This window comes from Rhinolophus sinicus, chromosome 14 (assembly GCF_057876585.1).
Source record: "Rhinolophus sinicus isolate RSI-liver-muscle chromosome 14, RSI-T2T, whole genome shotgun sequence".
Lineage (NCBI taxonomy): Eukaryota > Metazoa > Chordata > Mammalia > Chiroptera > Rhinolophidae > Rhinolophus > Rhinolophus sinicus.
The window spans coordinates 123,076,041-123,096,632 of record NC_142514.1 but is presented as its reverse complement, the minus strand read 5'-3'; the positions used below and the strand labels follow the sequence as shown (position 1 = coordinate 123,096,632).

At 33.7% G+C, this 20,592-nt stretch overlaps 1 protein-coding gene across 2 annotated transcripts in view; it reads right to left on the bottom strand.

Moving 5' to 3' along the window:
* Positions 1-20,592, bottom strand: part of SESN3 (sestrin 3) — a 64,663-nt gene that overhangs the window by 27,720 nt on the left and 16,351 nt on the right. Inside the window, exon 2 of one of the 2 annotated variants that reach the window (XM_019737543.3) lies at positions 17,886-17,972. The exons of the other annotated variant lie outside the window; for it this stretch is intronic. Coding sequence (XP_019593102.3) covers positions 17,886-17,972 — 87 coding nt within the window. The remainder of the gene's footprint in view (positions 1-17,885; positions 17,973-20,592) is intronic. 2 annotated transcript variants of the gene reach the window in all.

Below are 20,592 nucleotides of genomic sequence, written 5' to 3'. Positions count from 1 at the left end.
TTACTTTAATTCCTTTACTTTATTAGGAAGCAGTCACGAAACAAATTGGCCAAAGTAGGCAGTCAGGCATTCAACGATTATTTGAGAGCTTAATCAGATACTCTAATAGCCACTGAGGATACAGGGTGAACAAAATAGATATGGTTCCTGCCCTCATGAGCTTGGCACACAATCAGCAACAATTTTCAGGGTCCTATCAAAATAAATATATTGAATAATGACAATCTTAAGCTGATAAAGTTTCAGAAAGAACTAAGCACCTACTTATATTTATAAAGTGATGACAAATATATCTCGATTTACTGTTCAAGTACAATACAGGACTCCATGTAAAAAGAGGTAGTTTAGAATATCTAATATTTGTATTTCTTGCCTACATCAACCATAATGTAGATTTACCCAGAAAAAAATTACTTAAAAGAAAAAAACAGATTTTTTTCCCCTTTGCTGGCCTCTGTAAATTATAAAAAGTAAAGTTTCAAATACTCTCTATATAACATAGCCTAATGCACTAGCATGTTAAGACTGATCATTTCAAATGAACAAAGCAGTTAGAGAGCCTGATTGTGAAGACAAATCATAGGCTTGAGGAGAAAAAGGTCAACAGGGAGACAAGTGGAGGCTTTTAATTATATTTATAAGAATTACATAAAATTCAGAGAAAATATAGGGAGGGAAAAATAAACTAAAAGTGTACAAAGGGACTTTGGAGACAGAAGTATTTATTACTAATACAATTTGTTTATAAAAAAAATCACTATTTGATGCATTTATCAACTGAATTTACCTTTAAATATTTGAAATTGTTATTTTGCTTACAAAAATATTTTCCAGAATAGATGTTTAAATCTGAAATACATTTTCATTACAAATGGAACTACATGTACTTAAAAAATATAACATCTCTTAGTTTTAACCAATTGATAAGCAACTGAAACTCAACTTCATTTGTGTCAACATTAGTTTGTTCATTTATTCAGCAAACATTCATTGAGCAGTTGTTTCAGGTACAATGGGGACACAAAGAAGGATTAAATTGGCAGAACTGCATGCAATTAATTATACATAGCATATGAAATATTCCATAGTAGTTCCATACACAAAGTGGGAAGACATCTTTGTAGCAATTAGTTTACTTCATAATTTCCCTATTGTTGAACATTAAAGCTATGTACAGTTTTCCCTATTACAAATAATGCTGAGTACCTTTGTACAAAGAGATTTGGGGGTATATTTTGTGGTATTTAGGATAGTTTCTGTAGGAAGATTGCCAGATAAGAATGTACTGGGGTTTAAGTTTTAAGTATCTTTAAAGTTCTTGTTGCCAATATGCTAACAAAAATGTTTTACCAATTTTATTTTAATCAGCTGAGAAAATGTCCAGTTAACCCATTAACTTCAAAAGTGAAAAACAGCATCCAAAAATGTGCTTGAAAATTTTAATTCTATACTTATTTGAGGTAAAATTTCCTAAGAGGATCTGCGGATCAGATCTGTGTTTCCAATAACACAATTCTGGGGTGATGTAGCCCCTGGGCCTGAGACAAAAACGAAACAAGACAAAAAACAAAAAATCTGCACAAAAAAATCCCATAGGAGAGATGATGTAGGCTGATCTAAGAGAGCTGTTCAGACCCTGCAGAGAAGAAAAAACTAATGTCATTTTTAAGTTTTACCAGCATGCATCCTTCGTCAGTTGTGTTTAAAATGGCATCACTACTGAAATGATCAGCCCAGTTCCTGCTTCTGTATAAGGAACATCTTTCCTCGTGAGGACTCTGCCATTGTCCCAGTGGGCTGCTTTGCTTATTTATATGAAGGTGAAAAACGAAATTTTAAAATTGATCAAAGTAACTCATAAATTCTACTGTAAACTCACTTTACTGGGAGTTGTTTTTTTCTCTACCTCTTTTCTATCTCTGTATGTTTTTTCAGTTGGTGGCTAAGATCGAATACAAAAGAAACAGGATCACCTCACATCCAAAGATTCACTTTACCACCATCAGCTGGAGTTCTGGTGTCCTATAATACCTTGTGACACCTTTCCTCAGCTTTTATTTCAAATCCAAATTGCTCAGGACTGAGTTCCTACGTCCATTCATACCCTGATTAACTTTTTGAAGTCTCTAAACCTGTGTTGCCTTGTATGGTAGCCATCAGTCACATGTGACTAAATTTAAATGCATTAAAATTAAATCAAGTTAAAAATGCAGTTCCTCAGTCACATTAGTCACATGTCAAGTCACAGACACATGTGGCCATGGCTACTGAACAGGACAGTGCAGACATTTTCATCTGCCATCGCAGAAGGTTCTCCCAGGTAGTGCTGCTCTAGACTCTTTTCTGAAAATCACATCTTCAGGCATTTTGATGCTTTTTTTTTTTTTTTTTTTTTTAAGGAGTGCGCAGCTCACAGTGGCCCATGCGGGGATCGAACCGGCAACCTTTGTGTTACCAGCACCACGCTCTACCCAACTGAGCTAACCGGCCACCCCTTTGATGCTTTTTTGAATGTTAAGTGACTGCTCTGCAATTATTGCTTTCATGGTCACACCTACTCAATCTCATAACCAAGCATTTTAATGTAATTGCAGAAATCCTCTCAACCAAATTAAAAGTGAATCTAGATAGGAGCAATTTTAAAAAAGAAAAAGAAAAAAAGTCAGCCAGTTCCAAGAATCCTCGTCTTAATGTCTCCTTACATTACAGTCTCCAGAAAAATACCAAGCACTTTTTTTTTCTAATTTCCCCCCTTTTAAAAAATTATGTAAAAACACATAAAATCTACCCTTTCAACAATTTACTGTGTAGTACATAGCATATGAAATATTCTGTAAGCACAATATTGCACAACAGAGGTTTAGGACTTTTCCATCCTGCATAACTGCAACTTTATACCCGTTTAACAACAACTCCCCATTTCCCTCCCGCCCCAGCCCCTGGCAACCACTACTTTCTGCTTTTTCTGTCAGATACTCTTCAGATGCCAGCTGAGACGCTCCCTGTGTAATCACCAGCCTTCTTCACGTCCTTGCCCAATTCAGACCTGCAGCTCTCCCCTTGTTAGGGTTCTGAAACACTGAATCACCCAATCCACTTCTTTGACCACTTTTTACACTTTTCCTAGATGCTCCCTGCATTTCTTTCATCAGTATTCATTCTCTCAAGTGTTTCTTCCATGGCTTACATCTTTACACAAACAAAATTCTACTGAATTGTATGACAGTTACTGTATTGGGGGAAGAGGGTGAAGTGGGTCAAGGAGAAAAAAGGCCACGTGATATGAACACGAGCAAGCCTGCAATTAACTCCCGAATCTTTTACATTCAGCCTGGAGCTAGCTCTTCTCAGCCCTTCAGTCTGTCTTTGGGGCATTTTGAACTAACTATGACATCATCTCTTTGTACTATTAGCACCTTCAAATCAACATGTTTTAAAACAAATCTTCTAGCCCAAACCAGTGGTTCCTCCTCACTTTCCTCTATAAGTAATAAAATCACCACGCACTGTACACCAATACCCCTAGCTCTGATTCAGTTATTTTTGACTCTGTCCTAGGAGTCTGCATTCAAATAGTTGCCAAATCCTATCATTGCCTTTTCCCAACTAAGTCTTTAAGTCATCCTTTCAAAAGACTCTTCTCAACCATAAGAGTTTCTCTCAGGCTGAGAAATATTTTCCCCTCACAACCGAGAATAATGTCAATTCTAGGTCTTGGCTTTCCCTCTTGTTGGAAGGCTTTGAGTAGACAAAACATTAAAAATTTTACATTGCAAAGCATAACACAAAATAAGGTCTTATTTTCATTTTTCTCCTGCCAATTTCCCTAATGTAAAACAAAACAAAACACCTCAAACTAGAATAGCTATATTTTCTCAACAGATGCTACTCTAACACAAGAATGCAAGGGTTGATCTGTAAGAGAAAATAACCTGCAGCTGCACCGACTTTGAAGCATAATGTTGCCAGTTTCCTCCCTTTAGGTATCAAACTGATACCTTATTCTGGGGAACAAATGACTTTTTGATCATACTAGTGAATCCTGTACAATGGCTTTTAAATCATAAGCCTTGTTTTGTTTCCATGAAAATCCAAAACCAACAAACAAACCCTTGAGGTTTTTTAGCTACACAGTCCATTAAGGTAGCCACTAGACACATGTGGCTATTTAACATTAAATTTAAAAATTTAGTGCCCCAATTGTACTAGTCACATTTCAAGTGTATAACAGCCACATGTGGCAAGTGAGTATCATGATAGACAATGCAAATCTAGGATTTTTCTATCATCCCCAAAAGTTCTATGGAACAGCATTGCTCCATAGCATTGATTGGTCCAGATTTCAGTTACTGGGATGACACAAAGATACAAAATAGTTAAAAGTTCAGGAGTGAACATATGAATAATAAACATGTATTAAGGTAACTTCATAGAAATAAAAATTGATGTGGATGTTAAAACTGGGAAACCAACAAATTAACTATAATGGCAAGCCAGAGAAGATACCATCCTTCAGTCTTCATTTGATGACAAATCACTAACTAAAGAGACATTTTCTAAAAGGTTGACTTCAGTGTGATAAAATAACAAGGCATAAAAAAAAATAACAAGGAGTATAAAAAATTTACAAAATTTTAAACAGTAGTAAATTTAATTGATTTGTATTAAATACTTTAGATAAGTCAAAGAATTTGCTTACATTGTTTTCCATAAAATCCCATAATTTCAACCAAGAAAAAAATTAGTTATAAAATAGGAACTTGTACTTTCTATGTGTCAGTTCTATGTGTTCTAAGAGATTATTTTATGAAAGTTATGATCTCAAAAATGCTACCATAAGGAAAGTTCCTTTCTTCAGATATGTTATAGCTGAAATAAGTTATGCTTGAACTACGTTGGTTGAGCTTATGCCTATTAAGTAATTAACTGCTGGAAAACAAAACACTGAAAGGATAAAGATGAATCATATTTAGAAAATTGCTTATGTTGACACTTAACAGCTAAGCAACTCACTAGATAACTTTATATAAATTAATCCCAATAGAAAATTAAGATACTTGGAAGTTAGGTATTCTTAAAATTATTTGAGTGATTAGATGTAATCAGCAAATTACTTGCCCCCCAAAAGCTGAATGCCTAAGAGAAATAATTGCTGCATTTTAAGCTACTAAATACCTTTAAATAAGTTATTTAATTTTTCACTTATCTCTTCTTCAGTTTATCTCATTAAAAAGGGAAAAGCAAAAAACATACCTTCTATGCATTAAAATATAAAAGGTGCTTATGACTTTATCTCTATAGGAAAGAAGAATATTGAGAGTAACGTGTAATTAATTTTACATAGACACTTAAAAAGATTATAAAAAATCTGTTCAACATACTTAAAAAAATCTAGCAAAACAGAAATTTGACTCCACTGGGCATACTAATCCCACCATTTTTAAAGATATCCTTAGAAGATAGTTTAATAGCTTTAACATTTTTTAACACACTACGATGACAAAATATCTTAAATATGAAACACATGCCCTAAAGTTTTGAAGCATAACTATAATTAAGCCAACTGCAATTATCAATATAAATAGTAAATGTCAGTTGTTGACTCTCCTTCTATTCCTAATAGATATTCCATTTTGGCAGAAACCACTGCAAAGAGGGCAGAGACGCACAGGTGGCTCTGTGCTATGAAATAATACTGATGCCTTCTCTTTATTCCTTGGCAGACAATTTCAGGAAAAATGACTGGGTTTATAGAATTTCATGACATTACATATTTTAGGGGGAAAGGGCAAATGGAAAGGAACATGGAGATAAAAACTCTATCCCTAAATGAGAAAAGAATAGGTTGTAAATTAGATTAATTGTAATAGATTGGCAATTTTACAGTAAACTCACATTTAAATGTCTGTGATTACCTGGAATGGATGTTATGTTCTCATCATCCCAAAATAGCCTAAAAGACTACTTAACAAAATTGTGACTTCTCCTACACTAGATTAAAACGTGCATTGACCTTCGTGGTAATATAATAACTAACTGAGCTCTAAGGTCATCTAGTGAGAAAAGATCTGGAAGCAGAAAATGGCAATAGCACCAAAGGTGAGAATCTTTCAAATCACACCAACATCTCCTATTACTTGGAGCTAGCTAGGGTGGTGCAAGGAACCACTGAAATCAGGAGCCCAGCCAGGCACATAGGGTGTGGCAGAAATTTACCGACATCCCAGCGCACTTAAAATTCCCCCTTGCTCAGTGGGGAATCCCGCCTCATGCTAAGGGCCTGAGACTTCAGAAGTACACTCCTTTCCACTAAGCTGTTAAAACCAAGGATATCAAGTCCTTCCTGCCACAGCTCCAACAACTTTGGGTAACTCACCTGAGGGACACCGCAAAGATCCTTACTAACAGTGTGAATTTCAGCCTTCTTCAAGAACACACACTGATTAAAATTTTTAATTTGAAGTCTCAAAACACTGCCACTAAAAGCACTGCATTTTTCAATTGCATTTTAGCGATTTCTTTACCTCCTCTTTCCCTTATTGGGCTGTTGGCTCCAGGTGGGCCAGGACCCTGCCTTGTTCATCTTTGAGTGTTTCAATTTTAGTACGGTGTATGGTGCGAGGTAAACTTCGGGCCCACTTTCGAAAGTACATAATGGTCATTTGAATAACAGTTTTGATTTTTTTTTTCAATTTCACTTTTCAAAAAATGAGTTCCAAGAAATAAAGATGTCATGATTAAGCAACTCTCATTAAAAAACAAAACAGAAAAGCTTCCTGTGCCATTTGGTAGGAACCACTAGGTAAATTTTGTTTCACCAACTGTGGGCCTAAAAATAGACAAACTCACCTACTAAGTACTCTAGAAATGGTACCATGAGCACTACTATTACTCATAGAAATCAGTAGTAGTTGTTGTAGTAGATGCAGTCAAGTATACAAGATGAATGGACCTCATTCCAGCACTAAAAGAATTAAAAATATATATCCATATTGTAAAGAGTAGCTAATGAGTTAAATCCGCACTGCAGTATAGCTGAGTTTCTAAATGAACTTCCCCTTGGTTAGTACCAAAATCCCTTTTGCTCATTAGAACACATGGTGAATCTGTTCAAAGTACAAGCAAGTTTTTATATTTATAAAACTTAGCAAACTTCTAAAAACAAAAGGACCACTAGTACCCTGTATAACCAGAGTGATGCAAACCTACAAAGTTGACAATATTAAAAACAAATATAGCACTAGGACAGTCTCTAAAGGACACAATAACCATACTACTAGCTAATCCTTTAAACTGGAGTAAATCTAAAGTCATGTTCATGTCCTGTGCCATCCGGAGGCAAGCAGCAAAGAACACACCTCATTTTCCTAAGAGAAGCCTAAGTCAGTCAAGTTAGATTCACTGTAATTAAAAATGGATAGTTCTAATATGGCAGGCCTTTTCTGTGTTCTATGGAATTTACGTATATTTGAACCGGCATTTCCTGAGGCTCTGCCTTCTCTTTTTATGTCTATTGAAATTCTACCGTTCCTTCTTTTAAGATCCAGCTCAAATACCAACTCCTTTGGTCTCCATCCACTTCCACCAACTCCCAAACTCTTCTGCAAATTGAAACCTATTCTTCTTAAGATTCACCATTATACCGGGGGTACCAACAAAGTGCACACACATGACTTGTGTTCATCTTTTGTTATCGGTATATATTGAGTATTACAATTTTAATACAATTTTTTCCTTTCTTAAAATGTGTATACATTTTTAGGCACCCTCTGTATTTTGTTTCTCTCTCACACAGCTATCATCATGTATCATTATCTTCTCACTTCTTTTGGACCATAAACAAGCTCCGCAAACAGCAGGAACAATTTCTAACTCAACAGCTGTGGCATTATAGCACAGCAACATGAAAATAATAGATACTCATATATTTGGTGAATTGTATTAAGGAGACAGGAGTCCGGTACAGGCTTTTCCAACCCTTTTCCTTCAATAAGGCAAGAGCATCCTGTTGCCTTGAGGTAATTCTCTGTATTCTTATTACCAAACACCAATAAATTAAACTACTAAACACAGTCCTGGATATCAATCCACTTACCTTCCCTGTGCCCTCTGGGTTCCCTTTTTGGCAAATACTCACTTTTCCCATTTGTTTATTTTCTTGTGCTGTTAAAACAAGTAATATCTGCAATGTCCCATAATTGTACTATTTTCTTAGAAATCAGAAATAATATTGCACACTGTGACACTAATCTGGGGCAACAAAGCCTCCTACATAAGCTTTTCAGAGTTGAAATCTTTAGAGACGCACGACTACAAAATATACTTGTTGACTATGCTATTAAATTTTGGGGCTAACGCCCAAGAAAATAAGGAGAGAGCTATGCATAGTCTTTGTACCTGAGATAATGCAAGTCCGTAATAACTACCTACCGCAGGGCTTCCCTATTAACATACAGACAATATACTTTCCTACCACTAATTACAAGATCTCTGCCCAGGTCCCACAGAAGTATTAAGAAGGGCTTTACTTCTATACAAACAATTTTTAAAGTTCTTCTATGTTATGTAACAATAAAAACTGACCGTGAATTTTAGAAAGCTTTACCTGTTAAAATGTTGTCCCAATTAGATTAAAATAAATTAAAATTGGGAGTTTTAGAAAGTAAGACTCCCATGAAGACAAATCCAGTTACACAACATTCTAAAGTTCAGTATATGGTTGATAGCTACTAATCTTTTGGAGAAACAAAAACACATGCTGTGAGTGTAGTTCTCTTGGGACACGATGGGAAAGTAGTTTCAAATGAAACCTCTATGGTCAGCATCTACCCCCTAGATTTTAATAACATCAGAAGGCCTTGAGGTTATTCTAATGGAACACAGAGTGACAGGATAGTTTCAGGTCTTTCAAAACACAATGATTAACAAAATACAGGTCACTTGCTCAGCTCAGAGGAATTAGGGGAAAAAACATGAAATAGACTTGACTTCTAGAGGTTTAAAGACATAAGTATATTAGCCATCTGAGAAACAATACTTCTTTACACACTGAGTAGTCAGATATTACAGGAACTCATGATCTTATTTAAATTGAGAAAATACCTTTTATACAGCCTCCTGGGAACACAACAACTGAGCAAATTAAAGTATTTTTTGATTTTCCATTGAATTATATTAAACTTCAGTTTTAATGAAATTTAAATGAAAAACATAAGTTTTTGTTTCTAGTTTTGAAAAGAACTGTTGTGTTTTAATTTTTGCCTAGAATAGAAAATAGATCTGATCTGTATAATGAATTTTCATTAACTTCATCTCTGCTTTATTTTGTCAACCCCCAAGTCTTTAAACAGAGGACTACAAAATTGTGCTTTAATGTATACAGGTAAACTTAAAATCTGTTGTAATCCGAATTCAAACCATGAATTGTTACAGTCATTTAAACAGATGGTTCACAAACTTCTAGGTATTAGGGCCTCTTTATTTTTTAAAAACAATTTAAAATTTTAGAGTTGACATTCAGTATTAGATTAGTTTCAGGTGTACAACATAGTGGTTAGACTTTCATATAACTTCAAAGTGATCACCCTGATAGTTACCCATCTGTTAGATAAATCTAGTACCCACCTGGCACCATACATAGTTACTACAATATTATTGACTATATTCCCCATGCTGTACTTAGGACCTCTTTATATTGTTAAAAATTGTTGACCCTCAAAGTCTCTTATGTGAGTACTATCTATCAATAATTACCATATCAGAAAGTAAATCAAAGAAAAACATTTAATATTTATTTATTCATTTAAAAATAAAAATAAAAGTAATAAAAACATTACATGGTTACACAACTACATTTTTTGGAAACTGTAATTTCCAAGACAACACAAAGTTTACTGAGAAAAGTAGCATTGTTTTACATTTGTTCAAATATCAGGCTTAATAAAAGAGACCTAGAGTCTTTCATCTACTTCTGCATTCAATCTGTTAGTATATATTGTGGCCATTGGACAACATGAAGAAAATCTGGACTCACAAAGATATGGAGTTGGAAAAAGGAAGAGTACTTTAAATTTTTCAGATAATTTTGGACATTCTTTGATAGTACACTGAAACTTGGGAAGTGGTAGCTTTTAAAGTTTGTTACAATGTGGAATCTGAAGCCACATCAGTAAATTTCTTACTCTGTTACATAAAAATCCATTGGCTTATCTTGTACTTTGAATGGATCATTCACCCATGCATGATTTTGTAATGTTAACTAACCATCGGTCATTTTGAAAATATTGGCTCACTGAACTTTGCAGGTTTTTGGAATATTGACACATTTAACATAATATTAAAAATAAAATGTATTAATACCACCACCGATCACATCAAAAAAATATGTTAAGTACTGAGAAGTGGTCAAGCTCACAGTGGAGAATTCCAGGTTCCAAGATTCTTTTCTCCTGAAAGCTCAAATTTTATCATTGGCAATGAATCCTGTCAGTTGTTTTCCTTTAAGTGACAGGCTTACTTTTGTTCATTTTTGTGACAGTGTCTGCCAAATACCCAAGTTTGAATAACCACAATTTTTAGTCAGTTATTCTTACATGTGAAAATGGTGTTCAATAAAAAGTGACTAGTTTGGCTCACAGCTTAGTCACATGGTGGCTTTTCCTTGAGACAACCATCATACTTTGGCATGCCAAAGAGTTTGTGTATATTCTCCATTTTGAAACAGAGACTATTAAAAAGACACGTATTAAATGGTCAAGATTTAATAAAATATATAACGTTTACTGTTTCAGGGATATTCTTGAGTGAAAGTGACATTTTTTACTATGAATACAGGATGGTGAAGGAAACTGATTACTATCACAGTGTGATGCCACTGCTTTGATTTGTGCTAAGATGCCAGAGGTCCAGAGAGCACACTTCGGGAACCGCTGATTGAAATAAATATTTCCAATACACTCTTGTCTCTCTTCCTTTTAATTATGTATCCTTATAAATGGTTGCAGTCTGTAAAAATCTTGCTACATTTAACCTTCATATTAAGACAAAGTATTAAGAACAATTATTTTTACTTTTCTCATTACTCTATGGTCATAGAACTTCTATGGAAGTATTTATTTCCTTATTTATAAAATAAACTATCAATCAATAAGCAAGCATGAATCACCAAGAAAACCCTGTAAAAGAAAAGTAGAAAGGGTGCTAGCCCTATCATATAGTAAAACATAATATTTCTATAATTCAGAGCTGTTTTCACTCACAGTGAATAGACTTGTAAACCAATTAAACTTAATTAAAACACAAAACCCAGAAACAATAAAAAATTGGTAATTCACACACACACACACATTAAAAACAAAAACAAACAAACAAAAAAAAACTTTTGTATGGCACAAATACACCATAAGCAAAATCTGTGCAAAATAGCAAATTGCATTTTCTGTGCAATTTAACACAGACAATGGCTAATACCCCAATTATATAAAGAGCACCTGAAAATCAAGAGGAAAACAACAACCAACTGAAAAATGAAAAAAGAATGAGCAATTAACAGAAGAAATTACTCATAAAAAAAAGCAAATATTATATTTTATACATAAGATGGGCAAAAATCCAAGTTAGGCAACATTTATTGACAATACTATAGGAAACAAACACTCTAAAAAATTGTAGAGATGCAAAATTAAGCAACCCTCATGGATAGGAATTTGACAATGTCTAGAAAATTACATGTACATTTACCCTTTGACCTAACAATCCCACTTCTAGGAACCCAACCTAACCCAACAATATAGCCATTAGAAAAGGATGAAGAAAATGTCTATGTACCAAAAATAACTTGAACCTAAATCTAATCAAGCCATAAACCCAAACTTCAAATTAACCGTAAACAGAGAGTTAAAGGAACAAGTTAAATAACAACATGAGGAAGCACAGAAAAATATCCAAATTATGAAATATTTCTATAGGACAACTGACCCAACCAGGTAAGGCATGAAAAACAGTAACAACAAACCAAAAAAAAAAAAAAAAAAAAAAAGGAGGGACTTAAAAGACATAGCTACCAAATGTAAAAGTGGACCCAAATCAGAAAATATCAACTCTATAAGACATTAAACAAGTGGCAAGAAACTGACTAAGGTGGGATATTCGATGATATCAAGCAATTATTGCTAATTTTGCTAGGTGTGACACTGGCGTTGTAGTTATACAAAAACATGTTTGTATATTTAGAAATTTGTACTAACGTATGCTGGGGTAAAAGGAAATGAGTTTGAGATTTAATTTAAATTACTTCAGCAATAACCACAACACAGCATTGACGAAGTAAGAGTAGCACAATCTTGCCAATATTGAATTTGGTGGTTGGTTTTGGAAGTTCATTAAACTATTCTCTCTACTTTTGTATAGCTTAACGTTTTTAATTATTCCCTGAACCTCTTTCTGGGAGTAAGACTACAGACATAGGCAAGAGTCATATCATGAATGCCATACTAAAGGGCTTGGGCTTCATATAACAAAATAGAACATATTAAAAGGATTATATCTGTCTTTTAAGAAAATATTTCTAACATCAGTTAGAAACTGAATGGGGATGGGGAGGCTGGAAGAAATAAGACCTGTTCAAAGGCTTCTACAATTTATAGGAAAAAGGTTTGGGTTAACTAAACAGTATGGATTAAGAACAGAAATTGTGTTGAGAGTTGTTTAGGAGATAGAATAAATAGAATCGGTGATTGACTGGATATAACGTTGTAAGGCAGTGAAAGAAGACTACGATGGCTCACAGAATTCTGAATTGCGTGACTGGATGGATAAATAATGGTGACACCAACTGATATGAAAGAAAGCAAGAGAACGAGGCAGCTTGGATTTAGGTTGATTCCAGGGATGTAAGTTTATAAGGCAGGTATATAGAATATAGGTATATAACGTTTCAGGGAGATAAAAGTGCTAGCAAGAGTCAAGTGTTTCATCATTTTCATCTGCATTTAAAGACCCAAACTTCCAATTATGCCTAACACTCTAACATTTAATAACAACCTCATAGTAGGTTACCTCACCACTTGATCATGTTTCTTTCAGTGACTTTAATATTTCCATTTCCACCACCACTACCCCATTTTAGTATTCATATTATCTCCAACTATGGGGTGGGGGAAGGACAGTAGAAACAAGAAGGTAAGGTTTTCAACATTCTGGCCCTTACCCAGCTTTCCAGTGTTTGCTTTCCAAGTGTTCCTGACATGAACACTTACTTTAGTTCAGCTACACTGATCTGTTGACTCCCAAACACTCCTTTGCATGTTTCTGTGCCTTTGTTCCTTTGCCCTTGAACCTTCATGTGAAATGCCACTTTATATTTATTACAATGTTGCTAACAGTCCCTAAGGCCAAACTCAGTTCCTATATTCTCTATACTGGGTCATTCAAACCCACAGTGAATTGTCTCCTCTTCTGGGTTCTCACTTACTTATATGACACTTGGTCATATCTTTCTAAGTCTTTATCTTTCACTAATTTGATTATAAAAGAAGTGTTTCATCCGATTTAATTCAAATCAGGTGCTCAATAAATGTTGACTGATCACATAATATTTCTATATGTTACTGAGCTTATTACACATTTACTGATATTAAATACTTCTGGACAATAACCACCTTAAAAATCGTTTCTTGGCATCCTGGACTCGTGCTAGTCCTAAAATTACACACACACACACACACAATTCAAACTGAATACAACTATTTTACAACATTAAAGGTTTTGAATTAATTTGTTTTGGCAACAAAATTCTCAGAGCACAGTTTTTGATGGAAAGAAAGAACTATAATTACATTACAGTTAAGATCTGTGAAAGTAATACTCTTCCAATAATTACAAAGACTTTCTTTAATTTGTCATTTTCCTGATAGCTCCTCCCATTTTCCAGATTAGCTTGCATATAGATGCTATTCATACATATATCTATTCTTTATTATTCTATTTTAACTAACTTATTTTAACTAAGGATAGCCTGTACTTTCGGCTTCAATGTTAGTATACTAAATCCATAGTTTTCTAGTTAACTCAGAATAAACAAGATCATTCATAAGATCTAAGCATTACTAAATTTTAAGCATTAAAATGGGAACCAGAGCTCTGCACTAGGCATTCTAAGTTAAAAATACACGTTCACATCTGAATTCTTTATTATTAAACAACTCCTGTAGGATATAGGCTATAGAAAGTATAAAAGTTACGTAACAGAGCTTACAAACTAAATGGTGAAATTAGACATAGATACCTCAAATGACAATAAACAGAATGAATGTAACTGAAGGCTACAGGCATGGTCATATAATGGAAAGGGTACTAAAAACCTGAATTCTTTTCCCTTCTCAAACACTGAGAGACCTTGATGAGGGTATCAATTTTCTCATTTGAAAAATGAGAAGATGATCTCTAAGGGCCTTTTTGCATTAACATTCTCTGGGTGATGTGAAATGCTGTTTCCAAATGCTGGTGGAAAGTTTTCAGAAGCAAAATGACCAAAATGCTTTAAATTACCTTCTCATTATTTTTACTAGTTTAAAAAAATATTATTTTTTAAATAACTATTTTAGTCTACTAATAAACTGATAAAAAAAAACAGATTTTGAATGTATCTAAGATTATTTTCAATGTGTTACACTCTGTGTTCTCTATAAATGATCCAGTTAAGGAAACATACCATATTCTAAAACAAAAAATTAAAAAACCCACAATTTCTTGTCAGAATCTATGTTGCTTAATAATTTTCTTCTTTCTCCAGTTTTTTTCTTTTTTGCCCCAAATACATCAAGGGATGATAAACTATTTTATGTAAATGATGAGAGTAGTCTTGTAAATAATCTTTACAAGATTAAAAATCTTTATAGTCTATGATTTTCAAAGTCCTCACAACATAGCGTATTAGATACTTCTATTAAAAATGTATTATGGAATATTAGCGTCAACATTAAGGAGTACTAGGCCTATATATACTGATAAGGAGTACTAGGCCTATATAAACTGATAAAAACTATATATACTGATAAGGAGTACTAGGCCTATGTACTAGTACTAGTACTAGTCTATGATTTTCAAAGTCCTCACAACATAGCGTATTAGATACTTCTATTAAAAATGTATTATGGAATATTAGCGTCAACATTAAGGAGTACTAGGCCTATATATACTGATAAGGAGTACTAGGCCTATATAAACTGATATAAACTATATATACTGATAAGGAGTACTAGGCCTATATAAACTGATAAAAAAAAACAGATTTTGAATGTATCTAAGATTATTTTCAATGTGTTACACTCTGTGTTCTCTATAAATGATCCAGTTAAGGAAACATACCATATTCTAAAACAAAAAATTAAAAAACCCACAATTTCTTGTCAGAATCTATGTTGCTTAATAATTTTCTTCTTTCTCCAGTTTTTTTCTTTTTTGCCCCAAATACATCAAGGGATGATAAACTATTTTATGTAAATGATGAGAGTAGTCTTGTAAATAATCTTTACAAGATTAAAAATCTTTATAGTCTATGATTTTCAAAGTCCTCACAACATAGCGTATCAGATACTTCTATTAAAAATGTATTATGGAATATTAGCGTCAACATTAAGGAGTACTAGGCCTATATATATTAGTGAGATTTAATTTTCGTAACTTATTTTTAGGGGGTTCATATAATCTTAACAGGTCTTCAAATACAGCTGTTTCTTCACTAGAATGCAATCTCCACAAAGCACATTTCCTACTTCGTAAAGAAGAGCCATGTGATAATCAGTGCGTGGAGCATGGACACAACCATCAGAGTGCAGGGGTTGGCTGCTAGGTTAGGATGTGTCACTCAAATGCTGGCACTTGGTGCTGGCTGTTGGCTGGGGCGCCTGGCTTCTCCAAGTGGGCTGCCTTTGCTTCCTCCACGTATGGCAGCTGGGTTCCCAAAGAAAGCATCCCAATGGCAAGTGCGGAAGCTGTAGATCCTCCCCTTGAGTTTTTATCATTAGCTCTTCAAAGCCTAATTTTACTTTCTAAAGCAAAGAATTTTAGTTTCCCTAGTTGCACCTCAAACTATCTTTTTTTCCAAGATGAGTATATTACAGTGGGAACAACTCTGAGTTCTTTCAGCTAAATTATATGAGTGGTAACAAGACCCAAGGATTAAGTTCACATGACAAGGTACATTTCCAAACCAATAAAACTAGCCCAGTGGTAGTTTTTAGAGGATTTAAAGACTAATTCAATGGTGATTTTACATTGCGATCAAGAGCAGAAGTGAACTTACCAAAGTTGTCACTGTTACCCATAATGTGAATAAAATTATTTTTAATAAGTTTGAATTGACATGACTATTTCATCAGCAGAATTGTTGGCAAATATTTTTAAATACTTTGATGTAACAACAGGCTTCTGCATTTCAGATAGCCAATTTCTTTTGTATTTTGTTAATGCTACTATTTGTTTTCTTAGAGGAAACATGAAAGTGTCAAATAAGGATGCCATATGGGACAGAGGCCCCAGCTTAATTTCACTGGTAAGGACGGAAGTAACATTTATTCTAATAGTAGCAAAACATGACATACAGATTCGTAAGTCTTGAATGGTCATATTCTACAATGTTACAAGGCAATGGGGTCCTTCTCCACAAAAGCTGACAACTTTTTCCCCCCAGAAAATGTGTATTTTTTCTAATTTGGAGAACAAGATAATAGTGTTTTTCTTAATACAAATGAAACATAAAAGTGTTTCAAAAATAAATATATTCCCAGGGAAAAAAGTAATGCATTAAAAGGGTAATAGTGTAGCATCTAAGCAGCAGGTAAATATTTAATTTCTTTAAGCCTCAATTTATTCTTTCATAAAGTGGGGATGATATCTCAACTTCATAAAATATGAGGATTAAATAAGATATGAAGAAAAAACCTAGTACTGTGTCAAGAATATAGTGCACACAAAATGAAAAGTAGCCATATCTTCAAATTTTAGATAATTTCTGGCAAGATTTATGAATTACCCTCTATTCTGGATTATGTTTTCCAAAGAGCTTCATTAAAAAATGAATTAAATTATTGGTAGTACTAGATCCTCCCCAGTCTCTCTCTATAGTTTCTCTTTTTCTATCTGATTATAAAAGTAACATATACTAAAGGTGGAAAATAAAGTATAAATAAGCAAACAAAAACTCTTTATAATTTTATCGTACAGAAAACCCCCACTGGTAACACGGTGGTTTCTATCCTTCCAATATATTTTTTCTAAGCGTATATATGTATATATGTACATGCATAAATACAAATTTACTGAAGATCACAATTTTATTACATTTTTGTGATTTCCTTTTCCCCATAATTTCCCCTCGAATATATATTTCTAAAACTTCATGATAATAAATGCTTTTAATTATGAATTTAGATGCTAGGTTTATGACAGTTCTATAGTGTTCTCACAGGTGACACACATCAAAGACATCTGTGATCTGTAATAATCTAATTATTAAAAAATAAAAAACACTGAATTTCTGTACCCAATTTACCACATCTATAATTAGTCCATTTACTAAATTAATCACACTATTACAAAGAATTAACTAAAATCCACTGTTAATTAAAAAAAGATAACCTTTTCAATCACAGCCATTCTGCTATAACACAACATATGTGCCCTTAAAAAAAAATCATTGTACTAGGCAAAATCATGCAATAAAACCACAGGGCTTATGGGGGAAATGAGGCTAAGGTTACATATAACACTTTAAAAACTGCATCAGTTTTACATTTAAAAAAAGGAACCTAATAAAAAACAATACCACAGTTTTACGCGTTAAATGGTTAAAAAATACATATATATTATAATAAATAGCACATTACCTTGCAAAAGACCTGAAGGTTGCTTGTGGAAGTGGGTGTTGAAAGGGCTGCAGCTTGTGAGTTATGAAGCAGTGGAAGGAGGATGATCTGAAATTGGATGGAAAGTTGTAACACCAGATGTGGATGGATGGCGCTCGTAACACACTGGTGAACTGTGGTAAAGGGTAGATGTTTGGGGGACATGTGTGTGTTTGGGTATTCCTAGGCAGCTCAAATCAGCTGGGTTCAGTTTTCTGAATTCACCTAGTATTTCTCGTGGATGAAATTATGCATAAGAAAATGTAAAATTCACAATTAGGCTCAAATTATTCCAATACATCAACTGAAACAAATTTGCATAAGTGTTAATAACAGAACTGACAGCATGTTGCATTCTAACATTATATCACTTAAGCATAACTCTTATTAAGACAAAAGGAAGACTAAAGAAATTATCTCAAAATACCAGACTCAAAACTTTAATACATAGAGGTTAAATTGTTCTTATTTTAAAAAGTTAATTTGACAAAGTTCACTTGCAAGGTGATGGGAATGAGAAAAAATTGTGGGAAATCTGCTTTTTTTTTTTTTTTTTTCAATTATTACTGGTATATGTCCTTTCAGTGTTTTTTCTTTACATACATTATTTACCATATTGGGATAACAGACTTGATTTTTTTCAGTCTACACTGCATCCTTTTCATTTCACCATGTTTTTTGAAAAATAAGTGTTATTCCTGATAATAAAATAATCCATGTTTACTGTAAAATATTTTCTCCATCAGATTTTTATATTTACTCCCAGGAGGTCTCCCAGAGATAAGAAAAAGAAATTGCCCTCTCCATTGGAAAATCTGTTTTTAATTGTCATATAATTTATGGTAAGTAATACTCTATACATAAATTCTTATCTTCCTTATATTTAAGATTTGGCCATACTAAAAAAAAAAAAGGCAAAAACAAAGTTAATTAAGCAGTTTATAATTAGATTTGCATTATTTGAAAAGGAAAAAATATCCAATTTTATCAAGAAAAATGAGATGTTCTGATATCATTAGAATGAAAAAATAGCATATCTCAGATAATTGTCAATTACTTCCTAGAATATGAATTGTTTTTAAAACCATAATGACAGATCAAGTTTGCAAAGTCCAAAGCTGTAATAAAGCAAGCAAAATTTTTATTAACCAAAGGTATTTTATATATTTATAAGAAATATAGCTAAGTTACTCGTAGAAACTTTAAAAAGGAAGCCCAGTAGACCATTCCATCCATGCTAGACAGAATAAAATCCAAATGATCTTAATATTAGTTCAGCTTTTAAAGGCTCTTAGAAGAGAAAAACGGAATCTATCACCTCTCTTGATAATGACTACGTCCTGCAACTCTCAGTCAAGAAATGCAAATGTATTTACCTATATTAGAGTTTATAGACTTATGAAAGTAAATGAAATAAAATCATGAGGGCACTTGGATGAAAACTCCTTGACAATTAGTAATAAAAACACTAAGATAGTTTATTTCTATTAATGAGACAGAAATGGGAGTAAGACACTGACTTTCTGTCTAGCTTGAGGGAAAGCAAACGTGTAAGAAAATAGTTTGGGAGGCGGTGGTCATAATTTTAAGCAAGTTATCTTGTGTACGTTATATCTTCATCTGTGAAATGGGGATAATAATAGTACCAGCCCCACACGTAGTGTGGCATAAAGCCTAAAATTAAGGCTCAATATCATGTCCTGCCATGAGAGCTGATAAAATTGGGAGGATCTCAGATGACTTAACTGCAAGTTCACTTCCCCACTCTACTCACGTGGATAAGGCCTCCTGGCCAAACCACCCCTTCTTATCAAAAAGACAGTACAATTCCTGTTTACTCCTGAGTAGAAGGTTTCAGTTCCCTACTAGCCCATGGCATTATTCAAACAAGCCAATCACAGCTTCCCACAGGAACCACAGGTACCTCGCCCTCTTGATACTACAAGGCATCCCTTCCACAGACTCCAATTGTTCACTCCTGAGTGCAATTGTTCACTCCTGAGTGCAATTGTTCACCCCTGAGTGCAACCTCCACATAGCCCTGTGTGGCATGCAATGTTTTCTCCTCCTGGGCTGTGAGTACATGTAACCAATCAACTGTTGATCTCATCTGTCCAGTGCTGGGTGTTACGTGTTTGGCCATCCATCCCCATGACCCAAAGTTAGGAATCCCTCCCTCACCAATGGGGTGAATAGGAGGCAATTAAAAAAGGTACTGAGAATATTATAAGAGTTAATACCTGTAAAGCTCTTAAAACAGTGGCATATTACCTACTACATAAGTATTTGCTACGTATTATTAGAATTATGTAATACTGAGTTCATAAAGTACAATGTAAACTGTTTAAACATTATTTAACAAGTTAAAGAAAAGATTTATAGCGCAGACTGCATTTAGAAAACTATTAGTTGGCTCACAGTAGTCCTTTAATTTAATATTTCGCTCAACAAATGATTCAGACAATTTTATTTATTGAATTTTTATGAAAATTTGTTTGAGTCAAACAGGGGCTATGCCTGGAAGCAAGATCTTAACAGACTGAGAAAAATGTTTCATGACCCAGACAATTTAAAAGAAAAACCAAAATTGTAAAGTAAAGCCACTTAACTGAGAAACACTCATTTACAAAATAATTTGTTATAGCGACTCTATAATGAACACATATTTTCAACAATTAAAATTTAGATT